This window comes from Syngnathoides biaculeatus, chromosome 17 (genome assembly GCF_019802595.1).
Source record: "Syngnathoides biaculeatus isolate LvHL_M chromosome 17, ASM1980259v1, whole genome shotgun sequence".
In the NCBI taxonomy this organism is placed as follows: Eukaryota; Metazoa; Chordata; class Actinopteri; order Syngnathiformes; family Syngnathidae; genus Syngnathoides; species Syngnathoides biaculeatus.
Genome location: NC_084656.1, coordinates 18,241,974 through 18,265,429, shown reverse-complemented (window position 1 = coordinate 18,265,429; position 23,456 = coordinate 18,241,974). Strand labels below are relative to the sequence as shown.

Sequence of the window (23,456 nt, the reverse complement as noted above, 5' to 3'; positions counted from 1 at the left end):
AAAATAAAAAATAAAAAAAGTAACCCCAAGACACATACGCACGCGATACCGCTGGAGGGACTGAAATCATCATTTCATCATTTGTGAATCATTTCAAACAGAGCGTTGGTGCTTGTCATTAATTAGCAAAGCCCAAAGTACCAAATGGTCGCTTCCCGGTGAAAAGCGCGAATCTCCACAAAGCCAGTTTCGGATAAACAGAAAAAAAAAAAAATAATTGGACAGAAATAAAAAATGCAGGGTGTTCCCAAAAAAAAAAAAAAAAAAAAAAATCTGATTTCATTGCAAGCTCGAATAATAACCAATCTCGTGATCTCAAAATTCAGTAAGATGTCTGAAAAATTTTGCTTTACTGGAAGAATAACATTCGCTAGCGATCGAAAGGCATTTTGTGAACTGAAATGTGGTCGAATGCGGTCAAACTGGAGTGTGTGGCGAGCGTTTCGTACGATATTCAATATAAAAAAAAAAAAATGCACCAACAGGAAAGCGGATTTGGACAATAAACTCTGGAAGGCAAAAAAGGAAGACGTCATGTCACATTTGGCGTTCATATCGAACATATTATTCATATCGTTAACCTACTAATGTACGTCCCAAAGTTATTTTTTAATTTACTGAAAATATTTAAAGAGGAAGATCTACTGTGTTGCTAAAAAAAAAAAAATATCATCCAATTTATGATAATTTACAAAGGTTGAATCAAGACAGAAATATGATTTTAAATGTTTTCGGTCGTTAGCAGTACGCTACTAGGCAAACATTGTGACAAAAGATAAAAAAAAAATTTTTTTTGGAACACCCTGCTTTATCGACATTTTTTAAAAATATTAACCAGAGACGCTCGCAAAGAGTGGAGCTACAAAGGTGACTTAAATGATTGACACTTTGTACCGTCGGCTGCAAACAAAAAAAAAAAAGCCACAATTCCGCAGCTACTTTATTAAAGAACAGTGAAAATGTCTTCTAAGTGGATTCAATATAAACTGGAATATGGCCCCTTTTAAGATAGGCGTGCACACATACCCACAGTCCTTGGCAGTACGCGCGCGCACAAACACACAAAATACTGTTAGTGTAATCCGTTCCCAACGGAAGATGGCGTCCGTGTCCGAGCGTGGTCCAGTTGGTGGGCGAGACCGGTCGTTACCTCTCACGTGTTGGAAAAGATTAGCAGCAGCAGCAGGTCGGGCTCGGGGGGTGGAGGGGGGGGGTTGTCGCCGAACCCCGAAAGACAAAAAAACCCCGAAAACTTTCCCCGTGGTCCACGTGAGAAGCAAGGAGAGAGAACCAGTTCTGGAAGTGCACGCGGATGTCCGTTCATCACCAACTTCCGATCCGCCAGTGGAGGCGAGCGCCATTGTCCGTGTAGTTCCGAGTCCCTCGCCTTCCCCGTGCCCTCGACCCGCATAACAAAACTCCTTTTTCTTCCTTCCCTTTTTTTCTTCCCCCCCAATCACCGCTCCGGTTCGGACTCCAGCGCCAGGGCCCGCTTGCGCTCCCGACACTGCTTCTTGTGGGCGGGCCAGTCCCTCTGCTGGCACTGCGAGCCGCAGTAGCGCGCCACCTGGCAACGGCCGCAGATGTTGAACTCGCGGAGCTGTGGGAGACAGGCAAAAATCACTAAAATATATATTTAAAAAAAAAAAAAGTTTCATCAAAAACTCTCAGGGCGCTGGGGAGGCCCACGGCGACCAATTCAGGCCCCGTGGGTCTGGATTTGCTGGGACAGACCCGTGTGAACAACAAGGCGCTTCCATCTTGCCCAGGCGTAACTTTTTCCACTTACCTATAACATGAACCCCAGATTTAAAATCAGTCACTCACATTTGGGAAAAAAAATGTACGGGTGTGGTCAGTCATGCCCGCAGATATATAGTTGCGGGTGTGTGTTCTGTTTGTAATTATGAGTGTACCCCTTTAAAAGCCGAGGGGGGCGGTGTCAGTTAAACTAGGAAGTAGCTCGTTCTGTGTTTATAAAAAAAAAAAAAAAAAGACGCAGGCTGTGTTTCACTTCGACCACAGGTGTCAAACTCAAGGCCCGTAGGCCAGATCCGACCCGCCAGATGATTTTATGAGGCCCTCCAAGGCAAATCATCTGTATCAACTTCCATGATTTTAGTTAAAATCCGAATCAAAATCCCAACTTGTCATTTCATATAAATGATAACATTAAGATATTTTTACGTGTGTGATTTTTCGTCCTCGACTGTGCAGATTTGCAAGTGCGATGGCGCGTACGTGCCCGACTAATCACAGTGACTGTATAATGAAAAGTTTTACAAAAACTGCACATCATACATACGGCTATGGGCAGTCATGCCCGCAGATATATAATTGCGGGTGTGTGTTCTGTTTGTAATTATGAGTGTACCCCTTTAAGAGCTGAGGGGGGCGGTGTCAGGGAAACTAGGAAGTAGAAGTAGGGTGAGCAGCAGCTCGTACCGTTTAAAAAAAAAAATAATAATAATAATAATATGTCAGGCTGTGGTTCATTTAGAGGACAGGTGTCAAACTCAAGGCCCGGGGGCCAGATCCGGCCCGCCGTATGATTTTACAAGGCCCTCGAAGGCAAATTATCTGTATCAACTTTCATGATTTAAGTTAAAATCCGTATCGAAATCCCAAATTGTCATGTCATATAAATGATAACATTAAGATATTTTGCAAGTACGCGACTGTCTAATCACAATGTCTGTATAATGAATTTTTTTTTACAAAAACTGCACATTATACATGAGAAATTACGGGAATAATTTGGAACACAACTTAACATTTTATTTACAGTGGAGACTTACCCGCCTCTCGATGAGCGAACAAGGCGGGTAGTGGCACTCGTAGTACGTGCACGAGCACTCTTCTTCCTCCACCAGCTCGCCGTTGGCGTTGTAGTAGCGTGTACGGCTCAGCTCCAGGTACTGCTCCTCCACCGGGTCGGCCGGAACCTGCTGGATGGCCAGCCAGTACAGTGACTGCTCCCTGGGGAGTCGGGAGGAAGAGCAAAATAAAATGAATCCTAAATTGCAGTCACTCACATTTGTAAAATGTACGGGTGAGGTCAGTCTTGTCCGCAGATATGAAGTTGCGGATGTGTTTTCCGTTTGTGATTATGAGTGTACCTCTTTAAGAGCAGAGGGGGACGGTGTCAAGTAAACTCGCAAGTAAATGTAGGCTGAGCAGCAGCTCCCGTGTGCGAGACTAGACAAAATAAGCGGCGTCTTACAATATCGATGTATTTCTACATGTAACGAATTTTACAGGCGTGATTTTTTGTGGGGCGGCACGGTGGACGCAGCTGGTAAAGCGTTGGCCTCACAGTTCTGAGGACCCGGGTTCGATCCCGGCCCCGCCTGTGTGGAGTTTGCATGTTCTCCCCGTGCCTGCGTGGGTTTTCTGCGGGAACTCCGGTTTCCTCCCACATGCCAAAAATATGCAACATTAATTGGACACTCTAAATTGCTCCTAGGTGTGATTGTGAGTGCGTCTGCTTGTCTCCATATGCCCTGCGATTGGCTGGCAACCAGTTCACGGTGTACCCCGCCTCCTGCCCTTTAACAGCCGGGATAAGTTCCCCGCGACCCTTGTGGGGATAAGCGACAAAAGAAAATGGATGGATGGATTTTTTTAGTCCTCGACTACGCAGATTTGCGAGTGCGATGGCGCGCGGGGGCATATGTGCCTGTCAAATCACACTGACTGCAATTATCAAATTGTCTTGACCTCTATGGTCAAGCAATTTAAATCCTCACAAAAAAAATGCCTTAAATATCATTCAAATTTCCATAATGCGAGTTTGAAACCTCGCTTTTTTACAGTATACGCGGCCAGCAAACGGCCTTGAGACCAATCCGGCGTGCGCCCCGCCTAAATAACGAACGCTACACCACAACGATGACGCCGTAACGTTCAAGTGTCACTTTGAAGCTGGTGCCTTGCCTTTGCTTGCTGGACAGCTCTTCCGGTTTGGGACTCCAGCCGACGGGGACCAGTCGCAGGTTGTCTAGCCTGTTGTCGACTGTCACAGAGTTGATGTGGATGACTTGGAAACTCGGGGCAATTCCTCCTCGGTGCTTCTCCCTGATCAAATCAGACAAGGAGTGACGGTCAAAAAAAAGGAGGAAAAAGCAATCAATCAAACGTCCAGGGATGTCATCCAAAAGGTGGTTTGTGATGTCATTATTTGGACATCGGGGGGCATCCGGTTGCTTGTTGACTCAAGGGCCGAGTCCCAGACGTGCGAAAGACTCACCACAGCAGCTCGTGCAGCGGCCGTCCCGCCCAGCGGCCTTTGCCGATATCGAAAGCGTAGGCGAAGATCTTTGCGCCGTTCCCGTCGGCGTCGACCTCCATGCGCGCCTTGGGAGGACGTCGCGCACTTTTAACACCGGATTCAAAATCATAATTTAAAAAAAAAGCTACATTTCCAGTGCTTACCTCAAAGGCGTAATTTTCCACCAGAGGGATGTCCTGCTCGTCAATCAGTGTGTATTTTGTCTGGGGAGCAAAAACACACGAGTGTGATTGCCTTTCAGATGGCCAAAAATAGACACGCGAGACACTTCATTAGATACACGCGAGGCCTGCACTCGCCATCGACTTTTAACCCTGATCCGAATTTTGCCTGCAACGATTAAATGAGAACGCATTTTTTTTAACATTTAAAATGCATGCACTGCTCCCCATCTTTCAAAAGGACGGACGCGTATGAACAGTGGCTAATTCAACGATATACACTCTGCTACCAATAAATGCGAGGAAAAGGCAAAAGAAATTTTAATTGGTGTGAATGTACAAAAGTATACATTCCAGTAATGCATCAAAACATGTCAAATTAATGGGACACTCTAAATTGCCCTGAGGTGTGATTAAGAGTGCGACTGATTGTCTCAATGTGCCCTGCGATTGGCTGGCAACCAGTTCAGGGTGTACCCCGCCTCCTGCCCGATGACCGCTGGGATTGGCTCCAGCGCTCCCCGCGACCCTCGTGGGGATAAGCGGCTCAAAAAAAAAAAAAAATGAACGGACGGATATTGAATTGGGGAGCAATGCATTGATCAATCAATATTTCTGACCAAATCTATTCGCTGTAGTTTGTCAAATTTAGAAGACATTTATTTTCACTTTCCATGAATTTTAAAGATTATATATATTCAAAATTATACTTCATTGATTTCTTTATGAATATATAGTTATATTGTACATAATATATACCGTAATTTTCTCAAAAATAACACGCACATTTTTTTTTTTTTTTTTTCCAAAAAGAGTGGCACACTGGCTCAGCTAGTAAAGCGTTGGCCTCGCAGTTCTGAGGTCCCGGGTTCAATCCCGGACCTGCCTGTGCGGAGTTTGCATGTCCTCCCCCGTGCCTACGTGGGTTTCCTCCGGGCACTCCGGTTTCCTCCCACATTCCAAAAAAACATGCAACATTAATTGGACACTTTAAAGCACAAGTGTCAAACTCAAGGCCCGAGGGCCGGATCCGGCCCGTCACATAAATTTTATGTGGCCCATGAAGGCAAAACATCGGTGTCAAAATCTGTGACTCTTTTGAAAATATGTCCCAATACTTCAAATTGTCATCTATCATAAATTATAATGTTGAGATATTTTTAACAAACATGAACAATGGTTGAAAAACCCATTACACTTGATTCTCGATTCCAAAAGTAAAGTGAAGAAATTTCACGTGTAAATATGATGAGGCAATTCAGGATTTCCATGGTTTCACCGTAACGGCCCTCTGAGGGAAATCGTCACTACAATGCCCCGCGACAAAAATGAGTTTGACTCCCCCGCTCTAAATTGCCTCGAGGTGTGATTGTGACTGTGTCTGTTTGTCTGTATGTGCCCTGCGATTGGCTGGCGACCAGTTCAGGGTGTACCCTGCTTCCTGCCTGTTGACAGCTGGGATAGGCTCCCTGCAACCCTTGTGAGGATAAGCAACAAAAGAAGATGGATGGATGTAAGATTTTCCCTAGAATGCTCTTGAAGTTGAATTGAGTATAAAAATAATTACATTAGGGTCCAAACCACATCCATGTATTTCCATTGCCCTCCTGTGTTTTGAACACTATTCTCAGAGATAGTTACATTTTTATCCAACGGTGGCTTTCAAAACACTTCGCCGTTAACTTTCTCGGCAACACAAACACGTCAACGCCACATTCCATCTCCTCACCGGGATCCGTCAGGTGGTAATGGGGGGCGGACCGCATGTGATATCTTCCCGAGAGACACCCGCCCTCCCCGGGCATGCCGAGCGTCGGAAGCACGGCGTCATCCGTATGACACACGGGTGGAAACACGCGACGTGACAGCCCAAAGAGCGCACGATGATGCCCGCTCGCCGGCTCTTAAAAAACAACGGTTTCCCCCAAAAGTATCCCATGACCAGCAACAATGTATCTACTCGAAAAAATATTACATTTTGGGGAAGGGTGTAATTTGCTCTTTTCGCCCGGCTTTTTTTTTTTTGTCGAGTGGGAGCCAAGATTCGAGACGGCGTCTGGGCAATGGCTTCCTCATCTTGTAATCCAAATCATGTCGGCGTCGCTAGCGTGGCCACGCTCGCTAAAATGCTCGCCGTCGTAACAGTCAAACGACTCTACACATGGAAATTAAAAAAAACGTTTAACTCCGCTTAACGCAGCGCCGCAAACTCGCGGCGAACGAAAAACGCCATTTTAGCAACAATATTTAAACAATGACCGAAAATGCCCCCCCCCCATTTTTTTTTTTTTTGCTAATGCTATTTAGCATTAGCATCTTACCGCGAGACTGGCGGCGGCGGCGCTAGCAAAGACGACCCACCGCCGCCTTCTTTAAATCCGTTCAAATGAGGTTAAATTGTTAGCCAATAAAGAAAATGATGAGGATAATTATATTAAAGCTCGACTTAAGTCACAAACGGCTAATTCCTCCTCCCTTCGCGCTTCCGCGGACCCTCCCCCGGCCGCACATGGCAACCCCAGGATGGCTGCTCACCTTCCCGGCCACACGGCCGAGCCGTACGATCCCCAGCTTGAAGTCCGACATCGGGGATAAGCGGGGCGAGGGACCCAAACAGCTGTGAACCGTCTACGGCGGGGGAGGCAGCCCCCTAAAGCCGCGGTTTGGATGGCGTTCGGCTTAAGCGGCTCGACGTCAGGAGCGACTCGGGGTCTCTCCGGCGGGAGCCCGGCCTCGGTGACACCGCTGTTGGCGCAGGAAAGGAGGGCGAGCACCGGGCGGGGCGGGGCGAGAGCAAACGCTGGACCCACTGCCCAATCAAAACGATCGTTACGTTTTGCAATCCGCAAGCTTCCTGCTTTTCCTCCAATGAGCGCCGAGCACGGCTCAGGACCGCCCATTTATTGCATTACGCCATCACTCTCGTGACCGATCCCATCTATTTTCGCGGGGAATGGGCGACAAACTGGGTGGGATTTGTCAGTCGCGCCACTGCTTTTATTTTTGCTGGTACACGTAAACGCTACAGCTCAGCCATTGACGTCACGATAAATGACGTGTGGGGTTTAAAAAAAAAAAAAAAGCATCCCTGACGCAGGTTTTCGGTGGCGTGCACACAGAGTTGCCTTTCAACCCATTGCAGAGGTTGCAAAAAAAGGCTTGAATGTAACTATTGTGCAGTCTTTGCCACTTCCTGGCCCCAAAAGACCATGAATATTTTTTAAATTAAATCCACGTGCCTGCGTGGGTTTTCTCCGGGCACTCCGGTTTCCTCCCACATCCCAAAAACATGCAACATTAATTGGACACTCTAAAATCACGAGTGTCAAACTCAAGGCCCGGGGGCCAGATCCAGCACGTCACATAATGTTATGTGGCCCGCGAAGGCAAAACATCGGTGTCAAAATCTGTGACTCTTTTGAAAACGTGTCCCGACATTTCAATTAGTCAAATATCATAAATTACAAATGTTGAGATATTTTGTTCCCAAACATGAACAATGGTTGGAAAAACCCATGACACTTGATTCCCGATTCCAAAAGTAGTTCATAAATTTCATATGTAAATATGATGAGGCGATTCAGGATTTCTATGGTTTCACCATAACGGCCCCCAGAGGGAAATCATAACTACAATGTGGCCCGTGACAAAAAATGAGTTTGACCCCTCTGCTCTAAATTGCCCCTAGCTGTGATTGTGAGTGTGTCTGTTTGCCTCTATGTGCCCTGCGATTGGCTGGCGACCAGTTCATGGTGTGCATCGCCTCCTGCCCGAAGATGGCCTGGAGAGCCTCCAGCACTCCCGCGACCCGAGTGAGGATAAGTGGCTCCCAAAAAAATGGATATTATAGAGAGACAGATAACAGTCCCACTCACAGTGAGTCTCACAATCACACATAAGGGCAATTTAGAGTCTCCAATTAATACAAAACAACCAAAAAGCTGAGCCGTAAACGTGCTTTAACAGCATAATCACCAATCTGGTGCCAGGTAGCTCCTAACGACCCTACAAATAGAGCTTGTGCACCTACGTCACAAAAAAAAATCATGTGATTTTTGTTTACTCGCCATATTGCCGGTCAAGCTAAGCATTGCTCAATGCTAAATCGGTTGGAGACGACACGGAAATATCTCTTGTAGCACGACGCCCAGAGTCTTGTCTGAAACCATCAGACATTTAGAATATGAAAATAAACGACGGTACGTGGAAAAATTAGATAAACCGGCATAGAGGACTTGTATTTAATGCCGAAGTCGACGTTTTCGCCGATAAGAAATTGGACTGTTAATTCCCTTCCGCTTGTTTTAGACAACTGGATCTACACACGGATCTGTTGAGTAAGTCGTCGAGATTTACATGGAAAAGTTTGAAAAGGTATAAAAGTCTGGACGCATACGAATACTTTGTTGCTGGATCTGTTCTCATCAGGAATAAATCCCAAATAGTGAAGGTTTTGAGGGCTTGTGAACGCGGAAGCGTGTTCGGCCACACGTTAACCTTTGCCAGAATCCATCGATCTTTTCAGATAGTATTCAATATAAATACAGATATGTAAATAAATGACCCCTGGTTTTATACAAACTCGTATTCATTAACTATGATTGAAAAAAAAGAGAGGAGGGAGTCATCTCTATTGAATATACATGGAAGCGATGGCAACAAAACTTAACCTCCGTAAACCTCTGCGACAGACAACTTTTTTTTTTAACTTGCATTGTTCTCAAATGAGCCAACTTGGCATCATAAATACATACTTTTTGGTAATTTGAGATTGAGAAGAATAATTCCTACTTGAAATGAAGCAATTGCCACACAGATGTGTGTATCTTGGTCGGGCACCATCCATCATGTTTAATTGCCAAAATCCATCGATATTTTCTTGTCTTTTCTTCTGGTATTCCATAGAATGATCTCTGAATATCTGTCTCGGGTATTGTGAATATTCTGCTCCGGTTCAATGTCCCCCCCAACACTGTCGAGCGCCTCCTCTTGACCGGCATTATGGCGCCGTGAAAATGGTGACGTCACGTGCACGAGCTCTATACCCCGCAGGGCTGCTCACCAGTGATGGGACATTGTGATTTTCTGGGAACGTTGTAGAAGTGATCATTTGAAAAGGAAAAGAATGTGCTCCCTTTTGTTTACATTTTCAAGTCGAGCATATTATTTCTTCCGCTCATTGTGAGAAATCGTTACCATGATCAGTCTGGTCACATAAATTCATATCATTAGTTATTTATAATAACTTATGATAATAATATATCATTAAAAGTCCTTCAAAACTATCTCTTTGCATTAATTAACTGTTTCAAAAAAGATTGAACAAGAGCAGCGCTGATAATGTGTTGTGCGTGTGTCACTACTTCCGGGTTCCGCTCACCTGTAACACCTGTGTAACAGCGCATACTCAGTTCCGCCCCTCCGGTGCACCTGCTTCCATGATGTCCGAGGAGCTGAACGATTTAACCGCTCCGAAGGGCGGCGCGGAGACTTCCTCGGGGGTTAAAAGCGACAAAATGAGCACCGCGGAGCAGCCAATCTTCGCCGCACTGGCGGGGGTCACCACCGCAGAGAAGCCCGGCGGCGGCGGCGGTGGTGGTGGCGGGGGGAAGGCACCCGCCGTGACCGGCGTCGCGTCCACCACCTCCGACACCGAGTCCGGAATCTTCTCCGGGGAGAGCGAGACGTGCGCGGAGCACGAGTCCGAGCTGGACTGGTTCTGCGGGACCGAGTTGAAGCTGATTTGCTCCCACTGCGCCATTGTAGGCCCCTGCCACGGGCACACCGTGACCCCCCTGGCCGGAAGAGTCACCGCAGTCCGGGTGAGTTTTCTTCGTCGTGTGTTCCTCGGATCCTCCTCCACCTGCTGCGACTTGCGACTCTCCAACATTTATTTCATAAAGACAAGGATTATGAGAGATTCGTATGGAAATCGGAATGTATCCTTTACCTTATTGAAGTACTTTTAACCTCAAATTACAGTAAAGAAAAGCCATTAATAACAAACAAATGAAATATATGTGTTGTGCCAACAAATCCATTATATGCACCGTTTGTAACCTCAAATTATTAGAATTTAAGTACATATTTGCATGACATTTCTTGTCCAAGAATTTCAAACAATAAAAAAGAAAAAAACACGAATTATGGAGGTAACTGAGCGCGTGCCATCCAAAGTTTACGGAGCACTATCATAATGGTTAGTAAAGTCATCATTACAGTAAATATTGGTATATGAGGGGCACGTGGATCAGCTGGTAAAGTGTGGGCCTCGCAGTTCTGAGGTCCCAGGTTCGATCCCGGACTCACCTGTGTGGAGTTTGGATGTTTTCTCTGGTTTCCTCCCACATCCCAAAAACATGCAACATTAATCGGACACCCTAAATTGCCCGTAGGTGTGATTGTGAGTGCGGCTGTTTGTCTCGATGTGTCCTGCGATTGGCCGGCGACCAGTTCAGGGTGTACCCCGCCTCCTGCCCGTTGACAGCTGGGATAGACACCTGGCACTCCTCGCGACCCTTGTCAGGATAAGCGGCTAAGAAAATGGATGGATTGGTATCTGAAAAAAACAGCCCAAAATGTAAAACAATCAAATGACTAAACAATAAGTACTACATAACTGAGCACGGCTCCTTTTGTCAAATTACCAATTATACTCAAATCTATCGATAACCTACGCTAATATTGGGCCGATCGATTCTGATAAGCGATTAATCGTCCGATTAATTTAAAAAAAATATACAATGAATAAAATAACTTTTGTTTTGTTACCCTTTGAAAGCATAAATATATCAATTAGAGACATGACTTTTTTTTTATTTTTTACAATACAACAGAGAGAAAAATTGGGTAATATTGACCGACTTATTTTGAAAATGGGATAATATCAGAAATTGAGTTGACTGCAATCGGTCGGGCCCTGCTAACAATGAAGTGAAGCCATAATTACAGATAAAAATACACTATGTATGAAATTTACTTCTGTGCCATGAATGTCAATGAATCAAATGAAAAACAGTTCAATAACTTCTTTCGTGGCGCGGGCGATTTTCCTCGAAGACGTGCAATCTTAAACGTGCAGTATACGCAGCACACGAAAAAAATGACACTAAAAAAGCGTTTGCTCCCAACAATACTCGCGCACATTTCCGTGAAGGGCGTGGCTTTGCGTCGCTCCCCGCCATGCTTTTGTTCGCCGAATCTCAAAAGATGTGGACATTTAATGTGAGCACATACCGAGGCAGCTTAGAGACCGGCGAGGGATTTGTGCGGTATTTGTTTACACATGCGACAGCACAATAACTCAACACCCAAATCGCAGTAAGGGTGTGTGATGTGTCGCAATATTATTTTTTTTTTATAATTGCTTTTTTTTTTTGTCCTCCTCATTTCCCTCCCAAGACAGGACTTTCTTGTTGGATTTCTCGCATACAAGTCATTCCTTTTTTTTTTTTTTTTTTTCCCCTCCCCCTCCCTTCCCTCCACACCAGAATCAACTAGTGGACGCGTGTGAGAAAATACAGCTGCAGGCGCTGAGGATGGAGCGCTTCATCAAGCACACGCTCACAGTTAAGGAGCAAAAGCTTCAGGTGGGAGATGAGTCAGAGCCTTCGAAATGCCACCAAAATAAATGTATTATATTTCGGAATACTCTATTGTATCTACCACTATGAAAATAGATTTTTGTGACCGTAACGTATGAGTTCTCCGGAGGTTTTTTTGGTTGAGTCGCAAGCTGTCGCCTGCTCAAATTTTTGTCATTTGAGACAAAATTGGATATACGGGCGAGCTCACGTGAAAAAAGTCGCCGATGAACATTCAGTCGTTTATTGAGCAGAAACAGTCAACCGCAAAAATATGAACGGAAAATATTTCAAGCAGGCGGCACGGTGGCTCAGCTGGAATAGCTTTGGCCCCACAGTTCTGAGGACCTGGGTTCAATCCCAGCCCCGCCTGTGTGGAGTTTGCATGTTCTCCCCGTGCCTGCGTGGGTTTTCTCCGGGTGGGTACTCCGGTTTCTTTCCACATCCCAAAAACATTCAACATTAATTGGACACTCTAAATTGCCCCTAGGTGGGATTGTGAGTGCGGCTGTTTGTCTCTATGTGCCTTGGGATTGGCTGGCGACCAGTTCAGGGTGTCCCCCTCGCCTCCTGCCCGTTAACAGCTGGGATAAGCTCCAGCACTCGCCGCGACCCTTGTGAGGATAAGCGGCAAAGAAAATAGATGGATGGATGAACATTTCGAGCTGAACTAACCGAGTGGTAAATGCAAAACCAGACTGATTCTTGTCCAAATACTTTTGTACATGCAGTAAAGCCTTGGTTCTCGAACTTCCCCGTTTTCGAACGAAAATTTAGAGATTTTTTTTTTTTGCGTCTGTTTTCGAACGAAAATCAGTACTCGAACGCCCCCCGGCAAAACCCGGAAATAACATAATGTGTGCAGCGCAAACAGTTGACCCACCCACAACGCGTTTTGCTATTGTCGGAAGCCCCCCGAAAAAAAAACCCGGAAATGACAAATCATGCCCGGCGCAATCAGCGCACTTTTGTTATTCTGTAAAACGCAGCCTCTGTGCACGGACATGTCCCGGTAGCAACTGTTGTTTTTCTTCTTATTGAGGTCCACCGTATTAACCCCCAATCATGGCTTCAAAGAAGGCAAGTTGCTTCTTTAAAGTTATTCTGCAAAAAGTTTACAAGACTGGGGGCCGAGTTGCTACAGATACGTTATTAAACTATATATGTATTTCTACTATGCAGTTTATTATCAAGAAAAGCTAAAAAAAAATGCTTTAAAAAGACTCATTTTATAGGCTTGGAACAAATTATTTCTTTTTCCATTCATTGTAATGGGAAACATCGATTCGGTTTTCGAACAAATCACTCCTCGAACCGTTTTCCGGAACGGATTGTGGCAGAGAAACCGAGGCATCACTGTACGCGGTGCTGGTATAGGCGGCGGCGAGCACGGCTCGGGAGCGGGTGGTGGCCCGGGTCAGTGCCGCCCGTGAGGCCCTGGAGGAGGAGGAGCAGCGCCTCCTGGAGGAGGTCCAGCGGGAGGAGGAGCGCGTGGAGCAGTGCCTCCTTACCCAAAGGGCTCACTGGGACCAGGCCATGACCACCTTGACACGAACGCGCTCCCACCTGGTGCACACCCTAACCCATTATCCGGATGCACAGCTGGTGGTGAGGGTCATTATCCAATTTTTTTTTTTTTTTTTTGGGGGGGGGGGTGATAGTATGACAAAAATAATTGAGTAATTTATGTATCTCTGTCTCCAATTATAGACAAGCATTCAAGAGATTGCTGAAAGGTAAGGCAGGGTTATTGTGTTATTTTTCAGTCTAAAATAAAAATATTGCTTTGGTGCGAACTGGTGATATCTAAGTTGAAGTTAGTTAAGGTGCTTCATGTACAAATTTGCTCTTTGCCACCATCGTGTGGATAGAAAGTGTCTACGCGGCGCTGTTCCAATGCCAGGTTTTTGTTACAAAAACTGAGACATAGAGATGTCAGTTGAGGAGCTTCATCTGGTGCTTTGCCGCCATCTTTGTGCATCCTTATGTAATTATGAACCTTTTTTCCAGTTCCTATCCCGCGCTAACTGAATTATTATTATAATGTATATTTTTATTAAGTAAGAAAATGATCCACCTGTGCCAGCAGACAGAGCTATGATCACTGATCAAAAAAAAAACTGGATAAAGCATACACATCTGTGTCGATTGGTTGAAGCCAGTTGCCCGCCATCTTGGTACTCCCAAAACCGGTGGAGGACATAGGTTGGATTAAGGTGGGATTTTTCTCAAAGTTTGGCATGTAGAATTAAAACTGGTCGTGTGAGCTTGACATTTTTTCACTTCCCATAACATGAAGAATTTTTAATTTGTCTTGGTAAGCCAAAAAAGGATAAGTGCAAATGAACGATATATATATTACCGTGACTAGCAAGAAACCTTGCATATTACCTAGGCCCCGATTTCCATGACATGATAACTTTTCCCAAAATACGCTGTGAAGTACTATCATCATAACATAGCAAAAAACTATGCATTTTTTTTGTCATAAAAACATTAATTTTAAGTTGATTGGTTAGCTGTATTTGTGGAAATAAAGACTCACAATGGGAAAATAAATGCTAAATAAACGCAATGTTCATTTGTTGTCTCTGCGAAATCAACGTGCCTTCTTCTCCGCCTGTTCCGTTTTAGAGTGGAGGAGGCCGAAGGCGTGGGCGAGCCGTGCGATACGGAACAGCTCAACATGAAGCCGGGGTGCAGTGACAGCCAGCTGCTGAAGGGAATGTGGGCCTCCGCCATGATGCACAGACCAAACGGTCAGTCCAGTACTTTATACGTACAGTGGGTACTCGGTTTGACACACTTTGTGACTGCCGTGCTTCGCGCTTGTCCATTCGATTGCACAGCGGTACCTCGGTTTTCGAGCGTCTCTGTTTTCGTACAAATCGGTTTTCGAACGAAAATTTCTAGATTTTTTTTTGCGTTGGTTTTTCAAACGAAAATCGGTATTTGAACGCCCCGACCAGCTGACCCACACGACGATTTGTTATCGCGCTTTCCAACGCACCCCCGAAAAAAAACAGAAACGACGCAACCAGTTGACCCACACACTCCTCTGCACGCGAATGTGTATTTTTTTAGGATTGGAACGCATTATTTCATTTTCCATTCATTGTCATGGGAAAACGCGCTTCGGTTTTCGAACGTTTCCGTATTCAACCGGTCTTCTGGAATGGATCGTGTTCGAGAACCGAGGCGCCGCTGTGTTCATAATTGTCATTCAAACAACTATTCCATTGTGCTTTCCAAGCCACTTATCCTCACAAGGGTCACGGGAGTGCTGAAGCCCATCTCCACTATTTACAGTTTTTCATATAGTGCCTTAAGGTACAATTAACTCGACGTTTGAGGTTTTCGCGATACGCACTATTCTTGCTTTGTCTTGTGCGCTAACTTGAGGTTACAAGTAAATAATAGTGGCAATAAACTCAAATTCAACTCACTACACAACAAGCAATAAGGGATATTCCGTTCTTACAAACTCACGGAATTATAGATTTATAGATCTATTGTGACATCTCACCTTTGTGTTTGCAGCTTACAGTTTGTCCTCTTTAAAGTTTGACGAACGCACCACAAATCCCCTCCTGTCGCTCTCCGAGGACCGCCGTACGGTGACCTTCCTCCACAAGAAGCCCCGCCAGCCGCCGCCGTACGACCCGGCGCGTTTCGACTGCTGGCCCAACGCGCTGGGCTCCGTCTCCGTGTCCTCTGGCACCCACAGGTGGGCGGTGGACGTGGGCCAGAGCGGCGCCTTCAAGGTGGGCGTCTGCTACGCCGGCCTGCAGCGGAAAGGCTCCGGGGACGAGGCCCGGCTGGGACACAACGACCAGTCGTGGGTGCTGTCCCACTACGACGCCGACTACTCTTTCTGGCACGGGGGTAAGAAGGTGCCCCTGCGGGTGGCGATGAGACCCCAGAGGGTGGGCGTCCTTCTGGACTGGCCTAGTCAGACTCTGCTCTTTTATGAGCCTGAGTCCGCCGCCGTCTTGCACTGTGTAACGCATCGTTTTTGCGCCCCCTTGCTGCCGGCGTTCGCTGTGTCTGACCAAAGTATAACAATATTACACTGACATTCCATAAGCACTCTTTAGCACAACATATGGAAACGACATGACATAATCCCGTGCTATTCAGATAACAAGAAAACACAAGTAATTAATGGCCACACCCCCAAAAAATGTTTGTGTTATGTATGTATAGAATGGGAGGAGCTTTTTGTTGACAGAAACAAAGCCCTGTCTAATCGAAAAATAGCTGTTTGGCGCCATCTGGTGGCATTTACAGACAATTTTTGATAAACATTTTCTGGACATGGGGGGTCATTTAATCCTTGTTTTTTTGCTACTTGTGACTGGGTTGAGTCTTCACAGTGAATAGTGGACAGCAAATATGTGGGCAATTTTTCCATTATCATAGATTCATATTGAAGAGTTGATTTTGGTTCATTATCGGTGACACTTTATTTACACATATATGATGGATTTTTATAATCTACTGAATGCCAAGGCCTTGTGTACAAAAATGTCAAAAATGTGTTGTGAGTAAATGAGAGGTTACTGTATCGGTCTGCAGAAGTCATTCATGCATTTCAATCAAGGATAATATCAGCAACCCAAAACCATCCGTCCATTTTCTGCACCGCTTATCCTCACTGGGGTCACAGGCACGCATATCAAGCATATCCCAGCTGTGTCACGAACCTCTGGTGCGGGGATGGACCCGAATGCAGGACTCCGAGACGAGGACATGACGTTAGGCGTAGTTTTTTTTTTCCCAAAGCTGGTCATACACGGTGTGAGCAGTCCAAGAAGGCAGAGGTAAAGTCCCTTTTAATAACTACAATAATAAATAAGGATTGCCGAAGTGTAAAATTTAATAATACTAATACTCACCATTGACCGAGCACTTTATGAGGCAGGGTGACCAGCGGCTCGTTTGGGTGAGACAGGGCGGCCGCCTCTAACAGACAAATATCAGCCAGAAAGAAAGAGTATGCAATTTGACCACAAAATTGGACAGACGTGGTATTGAGACACATGGGAAATGTAAAATTGTGAAAAATTCATATAATCCATCCATTTTCTAAACCGCTTATCATCACAAGTGTCGCAGGAGCGCTGGAACCTTTCCCAGCTGTCATCGGGGAGGAGGTGGAGTACACCCTGAACTGGTTGCCAGCCAATCACAGGGTACATGGAGACAAGACAACAGTCGCACTCACAATAACATCTAAAGTAAATTTAGCGTTTCTAATTAATGCATCTTTTTGGGATGTGGGAGGAACCCGGAGAAAACCCACACGGGCAGAGCTGGGATTTGAAACCCAGTCCTCAAAGTTGTGAGGCCAACGCTCAAACCATTTGCTACGCCGTGCCCCCCAAATTCACATTTTATTCATATAACCTGCCACAAGGGGTCAGCGTTTTATCATATTAACGACAAAAATAAGGCTTATTTACTTCTCATAAAACAGGGAATTTTTTCATTTATTCAATTAATATAAAATATATATATACATTGAACTCTTGGCCACACGCACACACAATAATATCACATGATTCCATCATTACGAATGCTATGTGGGGATCTACGGGGGCGGCTGGATGTTGAGTTCCCGCCTGAGGTCCTCCAGGCTCTGCTCCCATCGCCTCTCGTAAAAGACGCTGAGGACGCAACGGGCCTGCCGGCCGTTTCGCAGCGCCCACGGGCCCAAAGATGTGACCAGCGACTGCAGACGGCTGTGGGAAAGATTGTCAAGGAAACAACTTGACAAACTCGCCAGACTTCTCGACAGAAGTTAATCAGTAAACAATTGAGAAAAGAACGACCAAGCCTTACCTGGCGTTGAGCCGAAGGGGCCCCAACAGAGCTCCAAGGGCGCACATGGGGAGGCCGGTCTGGGTGGCTTCGAACCATTTCACCGCCACCTCACCTGAAGATACGGTGCCGTTTCACATTATTTTCTGGAAGTTTCTGTTTGCTCACGTGAGATGAAAAAAAAAGATTCCGAATCAAATATTCCATCGAGTACCGTAATTCCCGGCCTACAGAGCGCACCTGGTTATAAGCTTCACCCGGTACATTTGTAAAGGAAATACCATTTGGTACATACATAAGCCGCAGCTGTGTAAAAGCCACAAGTGCCCACATTGAAATCTGAGATATTTACAAAGATGGTACACAGAGAGTTTAACGCTAGCGCTGCGCTAAAGCTAGCGCTAACTCTAACAGGGCGGTTATAATAAAACTTACCGGTAAATATCACTGAGAGACGCCAGTAACACAGCAGCAACACGCTAGCGCAGCGCTAACAGGGCCGGTTAAAAAAAAAAAAAAAAAACATACCGATAAAAGCCACTACCTTGGCACATATATTCCACCCGCGTCACTCTTACCTTTTCCACTTGAGTGCCCCCTGCCGGTCGTTAGAAAAATGCACCAATCAGCCACATCACTGCATAAACCGCCGCCTTAAAAGCATGTGAAAAAAGTCGCGCCTCATAGGCCGGAAATTACGGTATTTGGATAATAATGCATTTTGCATTCAAGTTTATTGCAAAAACATTTTATTTCCCATTACTTTTTAACCAAATGGTTATTTTGTACTGTTGAATAGTCATTAAAAAAAAGAAACATTTAAGCTATCTGACACCAGAGGGAGCTATAGTACGTTGTAAACACCAAGCTTTTTAGGGCTACTTCTTGGACTACAGATTCATTGGCTTGGCTACTAATTTACACTTCTGAGGCTTAAAGTTCATTTACATGCCAATCACAGGTTATTCATACCAAGGCTGCAAATGATTAATTTCCTAATAGATTTCCCCTCATGATTCATTTACTGGTGTGGTTCGTGAATGTGTTCATTGTGTTGAGCTGGTCAATAAATTGCTGAAATTGCACTAACGACGGTGGCTTTTCTTTCACACGTTGAAGGTCATGACAGTAAGTACCGTAATTTCTCGAGTATAATGCGTCCCGAAGTATAATATGCACCCCGAAAGTTGACCCCAAAAATAAAAATAAATATCAGGAAAACTCTTCTACCAATGTACAATGCGCACCACCAATTTGCTGCTACCCACATGCTCAAAATATTGGGAATTATCGGTATTTATATTTTGCTAGGTTTGTACTTGTATTGTTTTTCAAAAAAACTCTCCGTACAACAATCATTAAGTTAAAACAAACTCACAGGCAGTCGTTTCTGCTCTTTAGTGCAGTAGCAACAAACATGCTACGCTAACAATCGTAAAATGCAAGCTCTCCGAGGAGGTCATAGAGTTCACGTGGGGGGCGCACATTACCGTAAAAAATAAATCAATAAATAAATTTAAAAAAAAAAAAAAAAATCACCCAAAAATAATAACGCGGCGCTCGTGCTCACCGAGCATGTTTGTGGGCATTCCCAGCAATGTGTGCAGCAGGTCATGGACCTCTCGGTATCTCTGCATGACGAAGGCCAGCTCCTCGTCGTCCACGAACTTCACGTCGGCCCTTGAGTCGGGCGTCACGTGCTGAGGAACCAAGAAAAATGCGACATTTCTGATTACAATAATCCCCAGTAAGGAATTTGCCTTTCGAAAAATATTTCCCTAAGTGCTCAATGAAACTGAAGTGAGCATCACTCACATTGTCTTCCAAGAACCTGAGGTATTCCCGACCAAAGGATCCCTCGGGTAACGAAGCCATCTTTTGCAAATCGAGCGTGGACAGGCGGATCCTGGGCCTCTCCCTGCGGTTTGGCGACGACAAAACCCCAAAAGATTTTCTGCGGCTGCAAGGCGACGTTTGGGATAGAGTCCCGCCGACTCACGTGAGAATCACGTATCCCTCTGGGTCGTTCCTCATGCGCTCTCTGAGGTTCACCAAAGCCAGGTGGCCCGTCGCCTCTCCGAGTACTGCGACCATGTCTGTGGGGGACAGTCCGCCTTTAAAAGTCCACCTTCACTCCATGCATTATCCTGAATCAGATACAACTGTGTGAGGTTTTTAGCTGCAAAAAGACCCCTGTCCACCCCACACAATCGGTAAGACTCAAACTTGTGACATCACCAAAACCAAAGAGCTGTCCAAAGACACAAGAGACAAAATTGTACGACCCCACACGGCTGAAAAGGGCTACGGAGAAATTGCCGAGCAGCTTGGTGAGAAAAAGTCCACTTTTGGAGCTATCATTAGAAAATAGAAGAAGCTAAACATGACGGTCAATCTCAATCGGAGTGGAGCCCCGTGCAAGATATCACCTCGTGGGGTCTCAATGATCCTGAGAAAGGTGAGGAATCAGCACAGGACGACACGACAGGACTTGGTCAATGACCTGAAAAGAGCTGGGAGCACCGTTTCCAAGGTGACTGTTGGTAACACACTAAGACGTCATGGTTTGAAATCATGCATGGCACGGAAGGTTCCCCTGCTTAAACCAGCACGTGTCAAGGCCCGTCGAGTCAGGGGAGAAGGTTTTGTGGTCAGATGACACCAAAAATTGAACTTTTTGGTCATAATATCACTAAGCATGTTTGGAGGAAGACGAATGATGAGTTCCATCCCAAGCACACCATCCCTACTGTGAAGCATGGGGGTGGTATCATCATGCTTTGGAGAAGTTTTTCTGCGCATGGGACAGGACGACTGCACTGTATTAAGGAGAGGATGACCGCGGACATGTGTTGTGAAATTTTGGGGAACAACCGCTTTCCCTCAGTCAGAGCATTGAAGATGGGTCATGGCTGGGTCTTTCAACATGACAATGACCAGGAACCACACAGCCAGGAAAACCAAGGAGTGGCTCCGTCAAAACCATAAGCAAGGTTGTGGCTTGACCTAGCCAGTCTCCAGACCTAAACCCAATAGAAAATCTTTGGAGGGAGCTGAAACTCTATGTTTCTCGGTGACAGTCCAAAAACCTGTCTGATCTAGAGAAGATTTGTGTGGAGGACTGGGCCAAAATCCCTCCTGCAGCGTGTGCAAACCTGGTGAACAACTACAGGAAACGTTTGACCTCTGTAATTGCAAACAAAGGCTGTTGTACCAAATCTTAACATTGGTTTTATGACGTGTTCAAATACTTATTTGCAACTGTATCACAAATAAATCATACATTGTGATGTCTGAATTTGTCTTTTTAGATCATCTCTCTCACAGTGGACACTTTTGGAATCCCATTTTAAAATATTTTCCGTTTATGGCTCTCTCAGCCTAAAAGGTTCCCGACCCCTGTAGTACGGCGTCTTTTACAGTCGAGCGGAAGCCTATTCATCCTTCTCATTTTCCATAGCGCTAGACAACGTTAGCCCTATCCCGGCTGACTTTGAGCGGAAAGCCGTGGACTGGTCGACATTGTTGCAAGGTGGACGTGGATATAAAAATTCTACGCACCATTGTCCAAATGTCGGTTAAGTAAAAAGAACAGATGTTATCATAACTTGCATGTTTTTGTGAGGAGGAAGCCAAAGTACCTGGCAAAAAGTCACGCAAGCATGCAGGGGGACATAAAAGACCCTGAAAAGGAAGACGGAAAATCCAACCCCAAACGTCAGAAGAATAAGGCAGGCCAACTAACCACTGGCAGAAGGCGTTTATTGGTAATGAAAGCATGTGACGAACAAAACTAAATATGGTGGGCTCACGATTGCTGAGATTTGGGTGACAGTCATTTGTATTCTTTCCACTCATGAAAAAAAACGCACTACATCAGACACCTGTCGATACCAATAATAATACCAAAGACGTTCCTCTTTGAAACGTTCAGGGTGACTGATGTATGTGGGCCTCATCTACTCATCTCGAAAGACGAGGAAAGCGGACAGAGTAGAGCCAGGCCCGGATCTCGGTTCTTCTCACCGTGCCTGTAGGGGTCCCGCAGTGCGGCGACGCCCGAGCCCGCCGCCAGCAAGGCCTTCTGAATCGGAGAGGTGGGGATGTGACCGGGGTAGAGTTCTTCATGGTAACGGCTGTCCGTCAAATTGCTCCTGCGATTGACATACGCTGCAGACAAAAAAATAATCATAACAAAAAGGGGAGCGTCGTGAGAAAAGCTGACACAAATAACACAAAAAGTTCTGATTTGTAAATTGACAGTATTCCGTTACGTCTGGGTTCACCTGCTGCATCCTAGAATTTTGTGGCGTGACTCTCCTTGTCCATTTAAAAAGGGGGAAATCCCTGCTCCATTGGTGAAATTAGCATTTTATCACAGTTATGACTTTACAGTAAACTTAGTTACACCAATGTCTCAGCACGTGTGGAAAGGAAAGCCACAGTCTCAGATGTACTTTTCACACTCACAGCCCACACTCTTCAATATAGATCAAGCACTGAACTTAATTTTTGCACTTGCATTTTTTATCGTGTTCAAATATGTAAACAATACCTTGAAACGTGTGTTTGAATAAGCTGAAATGGTGTTTAAAGCATGCGGGTTAATGTTAAAAGGGGTTATTTGGTCTCACTATCATATTCACCGATTGCAATTAGTTCTGCAACGCAAACACGCAATAAAGAGTTCTATGTAAAAAAAACAATTTCATATTTAACGCAAACAAATGTGAGTTGTACGAAATCAACGTGCCTTAATCATGAAACTGCATTATTTACAATACACCTGCACATATTTAAATGGAGCAGTGACTACTGAGAAAATTTGGGGATCTATATCCAATCTCCCGTCATTGGTGCGAAATGTATGAATCATATACTTTCATTAAAAAATAAACAAATTTTAAAAAACAGTCATGTGGAGGTGTGACTTCGACGGTGTGAATTCAAGTTGTTACGTTCTGCTTGTGCTACGCTTGCTGGAAATTGGAAGGACACTACGACGACTTGGTCGGTTCTCATACAGTTAGGTGACATTAAAACAAATTAATTTATACATAATTACGAATAACGAGTATAAACACGCGCTGAATGTAGCGGTACACGGTCCTCTCTCCCTGTTGTTAGCAAACCTTCGACCTCTACCGTTGTCATTTCCACTCGAGCGGTCGATTTTCGTTTTTTAAATCGTCTTTTAAAACGCTAAACGTCACAGTTGTTCCCATAAGACTGAACACGTCAGTAGTAAAGGACTTATACCGTAAATTGAAGATGCGGCGTGAGGTTTATGTAGCCGTTGAAGCGGTTTAGCGATTCCCGGCAACATGACTGAGGCCAACGCGCATGCGTCGTCCGTCAACACTCCTCCGCAATGTCGTGGTGGGCGGGACACGCTGTAGCACTTCTAAAATATCATTGTTTAAGCCTAGACTGGCCACCGAATTATATTATTATTATTATTATATTTGTTGCGGTGGGAAAAACCAAACTAAAAGTCGTCGTTTTCCCAATCTTAATACCATCTCTGGAGTGCACTTTGCCACATCCAAAATGGCGCTCCCATGAACGTACTTGGGACACTGCACTAACTTCGCACTT

General features: G+C 45.2%; 3 protein-coding genes across 4 annotated transcripts; 1 reads left to right on the top strand and 2 right to left on the bottom strand.

Annotated features, from left to right (window-relative positions):
• Positions 1-255: 255 nt before the first annotated feature.
• On the bottom strand, positions 256-7,317 carry zmynd19 (zinc finger, MYND-type containing 19). The gene is made up of 6 exons (XM_061802120.1): positions 6,988-7,317; positions 4,435-4,494; positions 4,250-4,356; positions 3,937-4,077; positions 2,799-2,979; positions 256-1,600 (listed from the first exon to the last, which is right to left on the bottom strand). The coding sequence occupies exons 1-6, from the start codon at positions 7,036-7,038 to the stop codon at positions 1,457-1,459; spliced, it is 684 nt and encodes a 227-aa protein (XP_061658104.1). The 5' UTR covers positions 7,039-7,317; the 3' UTR covers positions 256-1,456.
• Positions 7,318-9,838: 2,521 nt separating this feature from the next.
• Positions 9,839-16,150, top strand: bspry (B-box and SPRY domain containing). Its single transcript, XM_061847647.1, has 6 exons — positions 9,839-10,274; positions 11,943-12,041; positions 13,413-13,649; positions 13,746-13,771; positions 14,670-14,794; positions 15,576-16,150. Exons 1-6 carry the CDS (start codon positions 9,891-9,893, stop codon positions 16,109-16,111), a joined length of 1,407 nt encoding a protein of 468 aa, XP_061703631.1. The 5' UTR covers positions 9,839-9,890; the 3' UTR covers positions 16,112-16,150.
• On the bottom strand, positions 15,984-23,381 carry coq4 (coenzyme Q4 homolog (S. cerevisiae)). Of its 2 annotated transcripts, XM_061847650.1 has the most exons (9): positions 23,118-23,381; positions 21,885-22,028; positions 19,858-19,954; positions 19,674-19,776; positions 19,429-19,558; positions 17,880-17,973; positions 16,934-17,779; positions 16,742-16,820; positions 15,984-16,082 (listed from the first exon to the last, which is right to left on the bottom strand). In XM_061847650.1, exons 1-7 carry the CDS (start codon positions 23,182-23,184, stop codon positions 17,629-17,631), a joined length of 786 nt encoding a protein of 261 aa, XP_061703634.1. In that variant the 5' UTR covers positions 23,185-23,381; the 3' UTR covers positions 15,984-16,082; positions 16,742-16,820; positions 16,934-17,628. The 2 variants fall into 2 exon arrangements, with proteins under 2 accessions (XP_061703634.1, XP_061703633.1); XM_061847649.1 differs by lacking the exon at positions 15,984-16,082 and having other exon boundaries at positions 16,698-16,820.
• Positions 23,382-23,456: the final 75 nt, after the last annotated feature.